General features: G+C 36.0%; 1 protein-coding gene across 3 annotated transcripts in view; it reads right to left on the bottom strand.

Annotated features, from left to right (window-relative positions):
* The window catches only part of SCAF8 (SR-related CTD associated factor 8), a 91,551-nt gene that overhangs the window by 49,931 nt on the left and 24,042 nt on the right, over positions 1-17,578 (bottom strand). For 2 of the 3 annotated variants that reach the window (XM_039358229.1, XM_039358230.1), the window contains exons 6-15: positions 15,452-15,582; positions 12,335-12,511; positions 10,041-10,123; positions 9,279-9,393; positions 8,638-8,769; positions 8,193-8,305; positions 7,880-8,073; positions 4,736-4,836; positions 4,249-4,362; positions 1,578-1,734 (exon numbers count right to left, since the gene is read on the bottom strand). In XM_039358229.1, coding sequence (XP_039214163.1) covers positions 1,578-1,734; positions 4,249-4,362; positions 4,736-4,836; positions 7,880-8,073; positions 8,193-8,305; positions 8,638-8,769; positions 9,279-9,393; positions 10,041-10,123; positions 12,335-12,511; positions 15,452-15,582 — 1,317 coding nt within the window. The remainder of the gene's footprint in view (positions 1-1,577; positions 1,735-4,248; positions 4,363-4,735; positions 4,837-7,879; positions 8,074-8,192; positions 8,306-8,637; positions 8,770-9,278; positions 9,394-10,040; positions 10,124-12,334; positions 12,512-15,451; positions 15,583-17,578) is intronic. The other variant, XM_039358231.1, reaches the window with a different exon arrangement.

Raw genomic sequence — 17,578 nt, 5'->3', positions numbered from 1 at the left:
ATATTACTGTGTTTAGTCAAGCTTTAACGCTGTGTTTAAAAACTATATTATTTTTTTTAATACACACACACACACACACACAGAGAGAGAGAGAGAGAGAGAGAGAGAGAGAGAGAGAGAGAGATAAGGTTTTTCAGACAGACCGGTCTGATTGATTGCACCTTGACATTTTGACTGTTATACTGCAGTTCTACTTTTTTTATAACCTCTTTAACTCTTGTCAGCAAAAAGAAATCTGAATTTGTAATGTACCGCAGTTGCAACTTGAACCTGCTTAATGCCCCTAGTTGGGGGGCTGCAAGACAAAAGAGATTATAAAAAAAAGTAGAACTGCGGTATAGCAGTCAAAATGCCAAGTTGCAATCAGACAGGTCTGAAAAACTTTCTGTATATACTCCCTTGACTCAGATGACAAAGAGGGGAGGAGATCCAGTGGCCTTGATCAGCCCTATGCGCACACAAGAGGCGGCAAGTGCACGGGGGCCGGCAGCAGCCACAGCCCACTTGGCCCAAGGGCAGAAGCACAGGAGGCAGGCAGGCAATCTGGACGTGCTGCGTGACCGCCTGGCTCACGGGAGGCTCAAGTGGTGGCGCTGGCAGCAAGCGGAGACAGAGGCATGCGATCCAACCATGCTGCGTGACCATCTGGCTCGCACAAGGCTCACACGGCAGCACCAGCAGCAGGCGGAGCAGAGGCACCTCTGCCTGTTGCAGCTGTGTGAGCCTTCCGGCTGCGCAGCATGTCTGGATCACCTGCCCCCCCCGGCTTTGCCTCCATGCTTGGACTTACCTGTGCTGTGCGGGCCTTGCTGCACACTGTCAGCCCCTGCATGCTTGCCGCCTCTTGTGCTGGCCAAGCCCACCCCCCTGGGCTTATTTTGGAGGGGTACAGCTTATACTAGGAGCATGCTAAAAAAATCAGGCTAGGGCTTATTTTCTGGGTGGGTCTTATTTTGGGGGAAATGCAACATTATTAGATATGTACAATATTTGAATCTAAAGCACCTCTGGGAGATTTCGATCTGAGTATTTCATAATATATTTTCGTCCTATTTTTCTTTTCTTTGTATGCTTTTCCTATTTCTTTCTGTGTATCAAATTAAACTAAACCAAACCACACATTTTTTTGGCAAAACATTATTTTGTAAGTAGCAATTGATTTTTCCTATTTACAAATTTTCTACAATTTTGGACAAAGGATATATCTACATTAAATCTTAAATATTATATCACATGAGATTTATTTAATTAATAAATACATTTCCTTTGGAAATGAAATAATTAGTACATAAGTTTATTTACTAAATAAGTAAGTAAGTTTATTTAAATAAATAATTTCCAAATTTCCTTTGGAAACTAGCATATATCCTAGTTGAAGACAGAAATTTTCTAGACATGTCACAAACTGGAACTCTGTGATTCAGCTTGACTGCCAACAGTCGGCCTATCTTTTACATAGCCTGAGAGGAACAACATTTGGAGTGCCTTTTTAGATTACTGGAAACACATTTCTCTGGAACAAAATATGAAAAAATGAAACTAAAGTTTTAATACGAAGTATTTTAAATTGTCCTTACCACTATTTACTGTTTCCTGGTCAATCATGCCTCCTTCTGCAAAGCCATCTAAATCATCCACCTTAACTTTTTCCCAGGGTATATATGATACTCCGAGATCCACATCCCAAAACTGTTTGTATTCAGTTTTCACTCCTTTATTTAAAGCCCATGCAATCTGAAAATAAAGCAAATTCAGTGGTGTTGGAAACAAAAATGCAATAATCTCTACAATCACAGCATTCTGTTTATTTTTACAGTTTGATCAACAATTCATTTGTTGAACAAGACATACTTGCAAAACAGAGAAATGCAGTGTTCAAATATGTTGTAATGATATCTTTTGATATTAAAAGATTATTTCCTTATCATGAAATTTCCTTCTTTTTATAGGAAAGGAGATATCAAAGTCATGTAGCACAGAAAAACATAGACGATGTGTTGATCTATCAAGAATCTTCCTTGCTTGTCTTAAATTCTTCCAATATGTCAGCTTTTTCTGATATAAATGCATCAGTATTTTAAAGTTCTCAGTCCCAAAGAATATGGACATTATTCTTCCCAATGTCAGGCTTACTGTTTACCCTAAACTTCTAATTATGTTCTACTATTTTACAGGACAGTTTTTTTCCCTTCTAATAATCAGGCAATAAATATTTTGAACTCATTTTAATTTTTTCCTTTTCTATTTTTGGATAATATTTCCATTTAATAGGAGATTAAAATGTGTTCTTCAGATGAATTCTTTAACACACACGTTAAATTTCGGCTGACCGGGTACATCATAAAAAACATTTACATATACGTACGTACGTACATATATAGGAATCTATATATAGATTATAGAATATAATCTAGAAACTTATTTATTATATTTGTATCCTGCCACAATCCCCTAAGAGAGACAAAAGTAGGAATACTTTGTATTTCTTATTGCTCTGGAATAAGCTTGAACTTGGACAGCTAATTGTGCTTTGTTTGTTTCACTATTCATCTTTAACCTATGCTCCAGGTATCATTCCTGCTGCTTCATCTTCCAGAGGACCACTAAAAACCAAGAGGTTGCCTGGATCAGCCAGTGGAATGAGGCCATTCAGGAGCAAAAGTCTGAGTCATTTCTTGCAAGTGGTAAAGTAGGCAGTTAACTGATGGATTCACCAATCTAGCAGACAAGCCAAATGGACCTGACCCTATGGGTAACATAGGCTGCTGATTTAACTATAACAAAGGGGTAATGGTAATACCTTCCATATCCTTCAGATCATAAGACAATTGCTCTAAAGCAAAAATTAGACCTAATTCATGCCCACCTATGTATGCAGATCTTCATGAAACTCCTAGGCTTTCCCAGCATTCATTGTATGGAGGTTAAAATCCCCAAATACCCATAGGGAGGAAACTCAATCTTCAACCCAACAACCAGGCCCAGGAAACTTGGGAAAGATCCAGATAGACAGCAGAGCCACTGGTATAGCAACAGTACCCCTAGTTTGTCCTTAGGCCCAACTTAACATCCTGCAACATTCAAAATAACGATCCGGGTCACAGATAAGGTCTTATAATATATCAACATCACCCCATCTCCCTGACCCTGATACTCAAGACTGGGGCAGGACCCAAAACCTGATTGGGCAAATTTTTGAAAGAAGGATATTGCTCCTTTCATGCAGTTAGGCATGAGTAACACACATCTGATCTAGTCTGTCGGTCACCAAATCATGAACTGACACCGCTTTATTATAGACAGATCTGCTGTTTACCAGGAACACTATGAGGCTAGATACTCTGAAAATATGACCATGAGGTCCCCAGCATGGAGCTACTGGACTGGAAAAAAAGAGATCACCACAAATCATCTGTCCCCTGAAATAATCAACCCAATGCCTTCCATCATATTTCCCCTAGATGAAAACATTGGTACTTGCCATATGTATTCTGTACTCTTCCCATTCAACCATCCTGTTCATCTAAGGCAGGGGCCTCCAACCCCCGGTCCGTGGACCAGTACCGGGCCGCAGCATGCCAACAACCGGTCCGCACAAAGCCCCATCCATGAAATGCAGGCAGCACTCAAAACCACGCACTCTATGGTCTGTGGAAAAACCTTTCTCCATGGAATCACTCACTGGTGCCCAAAAGGCTGGGGACCTCTGATCTAAGGCAAGCATTGATTTTACCCCAATTCTCACTAACCCTCTTTCTTACCCAACCTATGCTTGGAGTTAACAATCTGGCAAATCACTCAGCCCACCTCTTTGCCAAACCCTACTTACATGACACTCAATACATCCCAATTTCCAATAATGTCCAACACATTCAACTCCCTTCTACATGATTTGTAGATAAGTACAGTGGACGGAGACTTTTCCATTGGTCTGGACATTACTTCTTCACCTCCTGGTGCACATTCTTCTATTACTATTACTTAGGTTTATGTTCCACCATTTTTGCAAACTGATCATCATCCTATTATAACAACCATATGAAATAGGATGAGAAACACAAGAAACACTAGCTCAAATCAACCAGTGAGTTTCTATGGCTCAGCATGGATTTGAATCTTGCTATCCCCAGTTCTAGTCCAAAATCTTAAGCACTAACAGTGGCTTTCCTTCATTATATACAAAAGCACATGATTATGACAATAAACTACAATTCATACTACAGATAAACAGGACCACTGAAACTGTACCTTAATAATTTTAGATCCAATTTTGTAAGATCCAGAGCTTAATTTCTGAAGAGCACGATAAGCATCTTGCCTATGAACCATACAGACATATGCACAACCTCTGGGAGGGATCATCTATAAAATAAAAACAAAACAAAGGAACAAGTAAAATTAAAACAAAAATTAATAACTGAGTTTCAGAAACATTTCTTACAATAATGAATACTAGCAATCCCAATTTATATTTTTTTATATTTTTTTTATGTCATAACCCATGCCATTCTAAATGATTTCCTGAAATTCAGGTGAAATGTTTTAAGAGGCACAAATGGAGTAACAAAAATATCTTATGTGAACGTAATTTATATTTCTCTGAATCCAGCCACACAACCTCTAGGTACTTTTATTTTAAAGTAAATAATGTAAAACTTCCTCTTATGTAAATTAAACAATTTATGAAAACTCAAAATTACCATTCTTTTTAAAAATTACAGATTATTTTACTTACATTTATAGATTCTATTTGTCCAAATTCTTCAAATAAATTGGTTAAATCTTGCTGGGTGGCCTTCTTGTCCACTTGACCAACCCAAAGCGTGGTACTGCAGACTGCCACAACAAATTATAATGACAAAGGTTTATATTTTATTCATATCATTTGACATTTATCATCACTACAATCTTTTACTGTCACAGAATGAAAGATAAGCTGAAACAATTTACAACTTGCCTATATGTAGAAATCAATACAATTATTTAAATTAAATCAGTGAAAGTGGAAAACCATCTTCCAAGAAATGAATAGCAGGATAGCAAAATCCTGAAATACTAACTTTTTATGAAAGCTACATATAAATAAGAATATTTTAATATACATTAAAAAGGAAAGACATGGTAAGAATATAGAAATATTGTGGATTTGGTTATTTCTAATGCAGTGATTAACAAAAGAATCAAAATCAATACTCGAATAGAAGTATGTTTGAAATAGCAGGTAGTAGCTTCCTGCTTCCTCTTAGAAACCAATTTATTATCTTCCAAACTTTTCTTGAAGCTCTTACAACAAATTATGGAGAGAAGAATACAACTCCTGTCCCCACGTTACAGAAAAAAAATAGCAAAAAATATTAATAAGAATATGGGAAGTTAAAGTGAACGTACCACTGAACCAGACATCCTAGAATGTGAAGTGAAATGGGCCTTAGAAAATCTGAGCAACAACAAAGCTAGTGGAGGTGACAGTATTCCAGATGAGCTATTCAAAATCTTAAAAGACGATGCAGTAAAAGTGCTACATTCAATTTGCCAGCAAATTTGGAAAACTCAACAGTGGCCACAGGATTGGAAAAGGTCAGTTTACATTCCAATTCCAAAGAAAGGCAATGCCAAAGAATGTTCAAACTATCGCACCATTGAACTCATTTCACATGCTAGTAAAGTTATGCTTAAAATCCTACAAGCTAGACTTCAGCAGTATGTGGATCGAGAACTACCAGAAGTACAGGCAGGATTTCGAAGAGGCAGAGGAACTAGAGATCAAATTGCCAACATATGCTGGATCATGGAGAAAGCTAGGGAGTTCCAGAAAAACATCTACTTCTGCTTCATTGACTATGCAAAAGCCTTTGATTGTGTGGATCACAACAAAGTGTGGCAAGTTCTCAAAGAGATGGGAGTACCAGACCATCTCATTTGTCTCTTGAGAAACCTATATGCGGGTCAAGAAGCACCAGTGAGAACCGAACACGGAACCACTGATTGGTTCAAAATTGGAAAAGGAGTCCGGCAAGGCTGTATACTGTCGCCCTGCCTATTTAACTTATATGCAGAGCACATCATGAGAAAGGCAGGGCTAGATGAATCCAAAGTTGGAATTAAGATTGCCGGGAGAAATATCAACAACCTAAGATATGCAGATGATACCACTCTGATGGCAGAAAGTGAAGAGGAACTAAAGAGCCTCTTGATGCGGGTGAAGAAGGAGAGTGCAAAAGTTGGCTTGAAATTCAACATTAAGAAAACCAAAATCATGGCATCCGGCCCTCTCAATTCCTGGCAAATAGATGGGGAAGAAATGGAGGTAGTGACAGATTTTATTTTTCTGGGCTCCAAGATCACCTCAGATGGGGACTGCAGCCAAGAAAATAAAAGACGCTTGCTCCTGGGGAGGAAAGCTATGGCAAATCTAGGCAGCATTCTAAAAAGCAGAGACATCACCCTGCCAACAAAAGTGCGTATAGTCCAGGCCATGGTTTTCCCAATTGCAATGTATGGCTGTGAAAGTTGGACCATAAGAAAGGCTGAGCGCAAAAGAATTGAGGCCTTTGAACTATGGTGCTGGAGAAGACTCCTGCGAGTCCCCTGGACTGCAAGGCGCTCAAACTGGTCAGTCCTAGAAGAGATCAACCCCGACTGTTCTTTAGAAGGCCAGATCCTGAAGTTGAAACTCAAGTACTTTGGCCACCTAATGAGAAGGAAGGACTCACTGGAGAAGAGCCGAATGCTGGGAAAGATTGAGGGCAATAGAAGAAGGGGACGACAGAGAATGAGATGGCTGGATGGAGTCACTGAAGCAGTAGGTGTGAATTTAAATGGACTCCAGAAGATGGTAGAGGACAGGAAGACCTGGAGGAACGTTGTCCATGGGATCGCGATGGGTCGAACACGACTTCGCAATTAACAACAACAACCACCACTGAATATTTATGAGCAATTTCTTTAGCTTCTTGCAATATATATATTAAGAAATGTTTTTAAAATGCTTTCATTAACATTAGTTAAATGTATCTTAACAATACACCCAATTTATTGGATTATTACAATAAAAACAACATATGTTTATATCAAATCTTGCATAAATTTTATACCATGGACATATTATTAAAATATTAATTCTGTGCAGACAAATTAACAAAATGGATAAAAATGGACAACTAATCATGGAAAATTTTAAATGTGAGCGGAATATTTCTTCCACGACCCAAGTTCCAGAAATATCAAACAGCTCTTAATTCTGGGTTGACACTTAAACCCAGGAAATCTCACTAAATTTAACCATACTATTTAGCACAGTGCACATCAGCCGGGGTTGCAGGAACCAAAACTATCCTTGATAATCAGTGAAGGAAGGTTTTAAGATCCTGTCTCCAGGAGACTCATGAAGACATGGTTTCTAAAGATATGACTGTCATTTTCTTCTCACAGTTACTGGCAAAGAAATAACAATCCTGATTTAGATATCTATAGTAAGGGAAGATTTGCTAACAATCCCGATTGCAATTGGTGTTTGCAATTTCCTTCTACAGAATTGCATCTCTTTTGTGGGCTGGGAGTAATGAAAGCAAGTTTTATTATGGAGACAGATCCCTTCTATACTCCCTCAAATATTATGGCATTGTCTGCAAATGATCTTTAAAGTAAGTAATAATAGTAATAGTTTTGCTTCTCCAGTTTCTCCCTGATTTATAGATTCTAGAGAGTGTTATACAGAAGTCAAACTATTCTGCCTACTACAAAGGATCATGCTGAAATTTACCCAGTTAAGGAGTGGTAATGCAATTTTAATGAAAGAAAATATAGACACTGAGAATCCTGGACCAAAATGAAAATGTACTACAAACATTTCATAAAATAACCAAACAAACATACATACCACTTAGTGTTTTTGATCGGATAGGAGGTAATCCTTTTTTCTGTCTTTCTTTTTCCCTTTCTCTAGCTCTTCTTTCACTTGAGTATGATCTTGATGACTTCCTCTTTCTTTCTCTTGATCTAGAACGTGAGCGCTTTCTGTGTTTACGCTTTCGAGAACCAGACCGTGATCTTGACCTTCTTTTTCTTGGTGACCTATGAAACAATCAATTAAATTATGTTAATATAAAACATAACATTCATAAGACAATTCAGAAACAAAATATGGATTTTAAGCAGGAAGACAAATATCCTTGTAATAAAGTTACAAAAACCTTGAACGTGATCTTGAGCGTGTTCGTGATCTTGAAAGAACTGCTGGTTTCTTTTCTTCTTGCTCAAAGACTTCTTGTTCTACAATCTCCTGGGCTTCATCTATATCCATGTCCTAAATAGGGAGCAAGTGAGATGCCAACATATTGGAAAATATATTCATTCTTATCTATATTTGTTTATGGAGATTTTTTTTTCATATATTCCTGAATATATCAGTTTATATCTAGGAAAATCTTCTTACTCAATGTATCTCGAGGTGCCCTTATTGTCCTCATGGACAGGAGTATCCTGTTCTCCAACAAATTATATTATGACATCAAAACTAATGTTAATATTTACATTCCCAGTATATAAGCATCCGTGAGATTATAGATAGGATAGTGTTTATTTTACAATTTTGAGATCTACTGAATTCATAATTTAAATAGAAATACTAAATTTTACCTGTTGTTGAACATCCATTGAATTGTCAAGCTTTGTTTCCACTTCTAAAAACTGTTGGTGACTGCTGTCTTGTGAAGGTGATGCTGAATGCTCAGAACCAAAATTTTCTTCTTGAGTTTCCTCAGGGCTGACCTGCAGTGAAGAATGTTTATTTTTTTAGCCTCAAGCTCTGTAATACATGCCTCTGTCTACCTATCTATGTACCTACCTCTCTCTCTCCCTCTCTCTCCCTGGCTTTCAATAACTAATATGTAATTTGTTTTATGGAATACGTTTGGAATTTTGGATAATATCAACAAGCAAGCAAACAAGTGTGCAAAATTCAGTTCTTTATTTCAAACCACAGTCCTGGAACTACAGAGATCCTAAGTTCAAACAGATTGTTAGGATTAGAAGTTAAAGTGCAAATATAAACAAGTGAAGTATAAGCAAGTGTTATACTGAACAAAAAAAGGTGGGAGAAGAAGGAAAAGGAAGCTAGAATGCTGAGGGGAATTCAAGATGGCAAAAAATATATACTTTTTAAAAAAAAATTCTAAGGTAACAACACGTTGTTTCAAAAATTTAGAACTCTAAAGCCATGTGGTTAGTTTAGAAATTTAAAAAATGCAATATTTCCCAAAGTAAGAAAAATAGTATACCTTTGGTGGCTGCTGATCTAGAAGCTGCTGCCGAAGATGTTCTAAGTTTTGTTGCTGTAGTTGTTCAGCTAGCTGATGAAAAAGTGAATTGTTCACGGATTCAGATACAAGGGGCCTAAAATACATAATTTATAGTTACCCTATTGTTTTTACAGTAACTGTATAAATATATTTAGAATCCATTAAAGAATACAACAGAACTTTGTGGAACCAGAATTTGATGTTCTCTTGAAGTATAGTGGGAATAGGAAGAGACAAGACAAAAATTGATCTAATGGGGTTTTAATGGGATTCAAACATTGTAGTAGTAAATCATATTGTACTTTATGTGGTAGAGGGAACCCAACACACTGTGATTTTTAAACAACAGCTTATAGCTTAATATCTTGAATGAACTCAACTGTTGATTTAAGAAATTATGGTTTATCTTCAATCTCTCTTCCTTCTTCTCCCGTTCTCAGTGTAAGACAACAACTTAAGAATATTTTAGTAAGATTAAAATGTACTGGAAATCTCAAATAGGGGAAATCTGACCTGCTGAATTAAAAAAAAAACTAAGCATTTTTTTAAAAAAAGTGATTTCCATAACTTTTCTCCATCATCAGTTAATGTCACAAATACTCCAAAACCATTTTGCATATGTGGAAAGCCCCTGGATTTGGGTAAGCAATTAGAAGTTGGACTTAACTGCAGATTTACTTTGCAAATAAGTTCAAATTAAAATATAAAATAAGGTGTTTCCAATCACAAATTAAGACTTACAACTGAGAAGTTGGAGTTTCCTTTTTGGGCTCTTCATTCAAATCAGTTTCTTCTCCAAAATCTCCAAACCTATCTATCAGCTTCTAGGAGCAAACAAATTATGCATTAAACAAGAAAAGCATTATCTGAAATCAAAGATTCCTATTAGATATATTTTAATGTTATATATAATGTAAAAATTACATTAAAAATTGAAGAATAGCGATTCCTGGGTACATACATTTCAGTAAAAAAGGAAGCGAGTGAGGAAACCTGCTTATAAGCATAGCCACACCTAAACTCTACGCATGGACCTTGTAACAGGTCCAAGCCAACTAATCCTTACTTCACTTACAGCCTTCAGTGATTCTTTCTTTTAGCTGTTACTTACATCCACCTAGCTTTCAATGGCTAGCACCTGCCATCATTGTCAGAATACAAGCTAGCTAGTGAGGAAACCTGCTTATAAGCATAGCCACGCCTAAACTCTACGCATGGACCTTGTAACAGGTCCAGGCTGACTAATCCTTGCTTCACTTACAGCCTTCAGTGATTCTTTCTTATAGCTCTCTTACATCCACACAACCACCCACTTCCCCCCTCCCTTTAGTTCCTGAGTCATATAGGCAACGTGTGTTTCTTAAAATTAAAGGGTCCTCTGCACTATTGAGTTGATTCTTCTTCCTGTGTTCCTCAGGACGTTTCTTTCCTCCACTCCTCGGGCACGCATCGCACTCATTTGCATTCTTCAATTCTGTCACTCCTTCTGTCCCTCCTTTATTTATTAAAACCTTGGTGTTTTATTTCCTGGTGATCGCTTCCTTTTTCACATATATATATACACACACACACATATACACATATATATATATATGTATATGTGTGTGTATATATAGTGTATATATATATATAGTGTAATAAATAAATTATAACACCCGGATACCAAAATATATACAAAATATTCTTTCTAAAACAGTACCTTACGTCTCGCTTATATATCTTACCATAGATGTAAAACAAATGCATAAATATAAAATCTCAAATATTTAATTGGGATCACATTAATTGATATACATTATCTATATGTACTCCAAAGACATGACTTGCGTTACTAAAATTAAAAATTATAAGATAGGTTTTGATAAAAAGACAACCATGAAGCACGTAGAACTGCAAGTTTAGTGCCCAATAGAAAACCAAGAATTGCAAAAAGAGGACAAAAAAAAAAAATATCACGGTAATATTCGTCAACTGAGTATGAAAGAGAAAATTCATATCAGGTACTACATAAATAGAAGTATAATTATTACTACTATTATTGTATTTATTTAGCTATGGTCAAGATAATACAGAAGCATTGACAAATACAACCAAAACAGTATATCAGTCTCTTTAATTTTTGCCCCTTTGAGTCAGTTTTTTTATTTATTTATTTCTGGGAACTGCCTAGGCTAGTCCCTGCAGTTTTCTTGGCAAGATTTTGGAGTGGCTTGCCACTGCCTCCTTCCTAGGGCTGAGCGAGAGAATGCTTGACCTAAGTTCACCCAACTGTCTTTGTGCCTAAGGCGGTACTAGAACTCAGCTTCCTGGTTTCTAGCCTGGTGCTTTAATCACAACACCAAACTGGTCCTTGTATCAGTCATATACAGCAGCGGTCCACAACCTTTGCAGCTTGGTAGCTCGGCTGGGGTGGGAAAGGGGAACTGGGCTATGTGAGTGGCAGGCCGGTGAGAACAGTGTGTGCCCACCAGCCCACTGCTTCTGCAAGTTGAGCTGTGCATGCGCATGCCGGCCAGCTACTTGCACGGCCCAAATCTGAATAGGCCGCAGCCCGGTAGTGGGCTGCAGCCCAGGGTTTAGGGACCCCTGGCTTACAGCACATTAAGGTAAGACTTAAAAAAAAAAAAGATAAAACAAACAAAACATAAAACAGTACAAAATAAAAAATAAAAAAGATAAATAAATAAAATAGAAAATTTCATAACGTTACCACTCCATGATTAGAACATCTTTTATCTTCTTATGGAAACTGCTGTAGATAAGAACTCAGCAACACTACTAGTCAACAAGTTTTCAATCTGAGATTAGAAATGAACCTTTTTCCTTCATAACCAAGTTGATTTTTGTTAGGTATATAGATAAATTACCATAGAAAGGAAAATAGAGTATGACTAAGGGTCTCAGGCTCATTCAGTGAATGAAATCCCACTGTACTTCCCATCTAGTACTCTAGAGAGAAAATCTCTGAAATGAATCAAACAAAAGGTTCTACACTGTGCAGGATTTAGTATAACTGTAATCTTAGGAAAAACTACCTTGTTAAAAGAGACACTCTGTTCTAGTGGATTGAGTGTATTGGTGGCAGCAGCAGCAGCCGTAAGTTGAGCAGTGAGAGCCTGTAGCTGAACGACGAGACCAGCATCCAGTGCTTGAAGCAATGATGGTTGTGGTTTTTGTTGTTGCATCTGCAATGTCTGTATTAATTGCTGAAGCTGAAATGGAGTTGGGAAGAAGATAGTTTTGCTATAAATAAAATCTGAAATTAAGCATAAATTCTAGCACTACTTTGAAAGACAGGACAAAATATCCCAAATCAAAACTTAAATTTCAAGCACATAATTCCTAATTTTAAATTTTTAAACATTTTGTAAAATATAAGCAATCTTCAATGCAGTTACAAAAGAAACTGGCGAGTTCAGGGCAAAAAGCAGGGATATCATTTGTAGTAGAAATCAGAGGCCACATGTTGGATCACGGCTAGCAAATCTCTCCGAGGGGGGGGAGAATATATTATGTTATATATATATGTATGTATGTACTGTATGTACTGTATGTATGTATGTATGTATGTATGTATGTATGTATGTATGTTTTCTGAGGTTTTCATGGGTGTTTGTATGTAGGTCTTTGGTTATTCGGGTTTTCTCCCGCATAAAATTGGAAGCGTCTTGGTGACATTTCGACAAAGTCCCATTCGTCACCTTCAGGCTGGTGTTTTCGGCTTCATTCTCATTGCTCCTAGAAGCACAAAGCCAAAAACACCAGCCTGAAGATGACGAATGGGACTTTGTCGAAACGTCACCAAGACACTTCCAATTTTATGTGGGAGAAAACCTGAATAACCAAAGACCTACACACACACACACACACAAAACCGAGATTTTAGTGGTCAGTTTATGCTAGTAGCTTGGAGTAAAGGGATTCCAGCTAAGTTCACAGTTGAATATATCCTATAATATGGACATAATACTTAGCTGAATTTCATTTCTTAATTGCTCTTGGAATTATTTTTTTTACTGATTTTTAAATATTATTTTTCCCCAGAATGGCCAAATCTTTACTGCATTCACTGGATGAATCTTCTTCTCCATAACAAAATTAGTTTCAAGTACAAGTTTAATGATTAAGAAAAAAAAATACTTTTTGGAATTAACATCAAAAAAGTGTTTAGAGCACTCATTTTGGAAAGTTAAAAACAGACTAAAGGTCCAGATAGATTTGAAATAAGATTTTGTAATTAATTATAAGAATCCTTCCCAAGGGAAATTGTTGTTGTTTGGATTCCTTAGGAAGAAAACATGAAAAAATGGGAGTTTGAAAGCTGAAAACTAGAGAGGAGGCTAGAAGAAACTAAAAATTACAATTAAAGGACAACAAAACCTGAAGTCAACTTGTTAATTCAAAATGGAGCAAAATATTTTAACATTGGATATATAATAATAATAATAATAATAATAATAATAATAATAATAATAATAATAATAATAATAATAATAAATAATAATAATAATAATAAAGTTGGAAGGGATCTTGGAGGTCATCTAGTCCAACCCCCTGCTCAGGCAGGAAACCCTATATCATTTCGGACAGATGGCTATCCAGTCTCTTCTTAAAAACTTCGAGTGTTGGAGCATTCACCTCTTCTGGAGGCAGATTGTTCCACTGGTTAATTATTCTAACTGTCAGGAAGTTTCTCCTTAGTTCTAGGTTGCTTCTCCTTTTGGTTAGTTTCCATCCATTGCTTCTTGTCCTGCCTTCAGACACCTTGGAAAATAGATTGACTCCCTCTTCTTTGTGGCAGCCCCTGAGATATTGGAACACTGCTATCATGTCCCCCCTCGTCCTTCTCTTCATTAAACTAGAAATACCCAATTCCAGCAACCGTTCCTTATATGCTTTGGCCTCCAGTCCCCTAATCGTCTTTGTTGCTTTTCTCTGTACTCTTTCTAAAGTCTCAACATCTTTTTTACATCATGGTGACCAAAACTGGATGCAGTATTCCAAGTGTGGCCTTACCAAGGCATTGTAAAGTGGTATTAACACTTCACCTGATCTTGATTCTATCCCTCTGTTAATGCAGCCCAGCACTGTGTTGGCCTTTTTGGCAGCTGCAGCACACTGCTGTCTCATATTTGTGAACAATGGACTCAGAAGTGAATTTTAAGAATGTCTTGTTATCATAGAAAGATGTTGTATACATTTTACAGAGAGGAACAAGCTCTACTGGCAAGACTGAAATTGATTTGAATGTGGATTTTAAAATGACAAGCTATAAGAATATGGAAAAAAAATGATAAACCATATATAGAAATGAAACCCATTGAAGTATTCATGGGTTTCATGAATTTAAAAAAGATATAAAAATAACAAAGAAGATAATGATTGAAATTAACTTTTCTGCACTAGATTTACAAGAGAGAATTGTTAAGTTTGAAGGAATTTTGGAGAAGGGATGCAGAAAAAATGAAAAGAAATCAAGTTCTAAAACACTATTTGAAGGGATTAAAAATCGTTGTTAAAGTTACAGGGAAGCAATATAAAGTTGGTTTATTTGATTGGGGTTAAAATAGATACATTATTATCTCTACTAATCCTTTAATGGCCTTTTGCTGACTAGGACTGAATAAAGAGGTTTTAACATTTTGTTTACAGTTAAAATATAAGCTGGCATTTGTTGTAATTTAAGAGGTGATAAATTACTAAAATTGTTTATACTTGTGATGATGGGGAAGTTACTTATTTATATATTTCCCTTTCCTTTCTATTTTTCTTTATTTATTTTTTCCTTTTCTGCATTTTCTATTTTTCTCTTTATTCATATGTATGTATGTATGTATGTATGTATGTATGTATGTATGTATATATATGTATGTATATATATGTATGTATATTTGCATTATTTTTTATATTTTCAATGTTATTTCAATAAATTAAAATTCTGGCATAAAAGGCATTGGGACAAGTGTTTATATTCAGTATTTATTACTCATTGATATTCATGTTAGTTGCTTTAAAAACAGAAAATGCAAACATTTTAAAAATGCAAAACAAATTGAAATTAGTTTTTAACTTATAGCAATTTAAATTATATGAAGCAGAGAAGCAGAATTATATATTTCTAGGTGGATAAAGGACCAAAATGGACTTACTACCTGTTGTCCTTGTGGACTTTGAAGGATCTGTGCTACAGCAGCAAGCGTATCTGTATTAGTTATCTGAGATACCCATGGATCAGGTAAACTTTGGATTACATTGGCTGGAGTAGCAGGAGTCACTGGAGTTCCTGAAAAGAAGACAAGATACTGTTGAAAGAAGTAGTAAACAGCAAGAGATTAATCACATTTGTACTTCATCTAATCCATTCTTAGCCATAGAAAATAACTGGGTGACTTTGGAACAATCATTCTGTCTCAACTCAATCTACTTCACAGGATTTTTAGGGAAAAACAGCAGGAGTGCTTTTTAAGCACCTGAAACTCTTGAATAAGTTGTGATATAAATAAAATAAATAAATGTCTCCCATCTATTCTTTATCTGAGTCCAATTCAGCTCCTCCTTTATCAATTATTCAATGCATTAATATGAATACCACTGTAACCCACAAACTCCCCATTAGCAAGACACATTAGAACAGAAAAAAGGGCATAACATTTAGTGCAGTAAAGTACCTTGTATCTGAACTCTTAGGTGACTAGGGTGCTAGTTCAAACTACTTCCCTTCCTAAATACAGTGAGCTTATCAAGTCTAACTTTGGGTGACCAGGCAGTACTTCACAGTAAGTCCACCTACTCTTCTTGATTTGTAAACTGCAGGAGATAATAGTGAACAGAAAAGCAATAAAATATAGCAGTATTCCCAGGGTGGATCAGCACTCTACATGACCCAAAGGAGATCAAAGCCCACTTCTGAAAGGCAACTTTACCTGTTTCATAATATTTTTAAGGTAGATAGCTTTATCCCAAATTCATCTTACAAATGTCTATTACTGGTACTCCTACTATTAAAGATTACCAACATAGTCATTTTTTACACAGAATGCTGTGAAGCATGATTCTGTGTTTGCTGTGAACAACAGGACAAAGCATTATCCAAGTCATGTGTCAATTCTGGAACAGAAAGTTATTTTCTCTGATTCTCTGTTTATAGAAAACAAACTATTTACCTCTTCAGTTTGAGTTTAAAGCAGACCTTCAGAGCCCTGTGTACATCTTGTTTGAGCCATGTGCTGTCAGTTGGCAAGAATATTCTCTCCTGTGCTTGTTGGAATTTTGAATAACTTAAGAGTTCAAAATGTATATCTGCCTAGAAACATCTTGTTTTTATGGAATATGTATAGATCTTCTAACTGAGAGCTCCTATCTTCCAAGCCAAGGCTAAGTTCCATATAACAAAAGTGGGTGGAATTTGTTTAATGAGTCTGAGGAGGGTAATCATCAAGATTTGGTATCTTGTGAGGTGAGACTCGAACTGCCGAGGTGAAATTCAAACTGCCGAATTACTGGCAGTCAGTAAAAGTATCCTGCAATACTGCTTTCTAACCACTAAGTCACCACGGCTCAACAAACATAAAGTGGTTTCCTATGAGTGGAGCCCAATCATTGTTAAAACCTTCAATTTGGTGAGTCTCAACATATTGCATGATAGTATGTGCTCTGATTTCAAAATATGGGTTTGATATCAACAATTTATAACACATTATCATCATACTGTTATAAAATATTTTATATATAAAAAAGCTGTAGTATTATTTAGAGAGCATAAGCCTGTCATTTAAATTTGCGTATTTAATGTTGTAGAATATGCTGACCCCTAATGGCTAATGTGCAAAAATATTATTTTCCTGGAAAAATAAAGTTCTTAACAATGGCACTTTTAACTTGAAAATGATGTTGAATTTAATCATCTTCATTAGACATGTATGTATATGTCTTAACTCTCGACTCTTCTGGCTGATATTGAACTATAGTCTATTTTTCTGCCAATAGAAATTTCACAAGCAAATATTAACCAATTTAATTATTCAGTTCATTCAAATCCTTATAGAAAAAAATATTTTTTTCATTTCCTTCTCATAGTTATGGTACACCTAATATATTTTAAAAGATCAGAAATAAAATATAAAAAGGCTATAAAATATAAAAAATAAAGTAAGTCCCTGTCCAAAGAAACCCAGAAATCTGAATATATGTTTATTATTCACATCAGGAAAGAATACATTTTAAGGAAAAATATATACATATCAGGAAAGAACATAACTGAAAAAAGTAATGCAACAAAA

This window comes from Crotalus tigris, unplaced genomic scaffold (assembly GCF_016545835.1).
Source record: "Crotalus tigris isolate CLP2741 ecotype Arizona unplaced genomic scaffold, ASM1654583v1 scf7180000019007.31208882:3723066, whole genome shotgun sequence".
In the NCBI taxonomy this organism is placed as follows: Eukaryota; Metazoa; Chordata; class Lepidosauria; order Squamata; family Viperidae; genus Crotalus; species Crotalus tigris.
The sequence above is the reverse complement of the archived record's forward strand: the minus strand, read 5'-3'. Positions and strand labels throughout refer to the sequence as shown.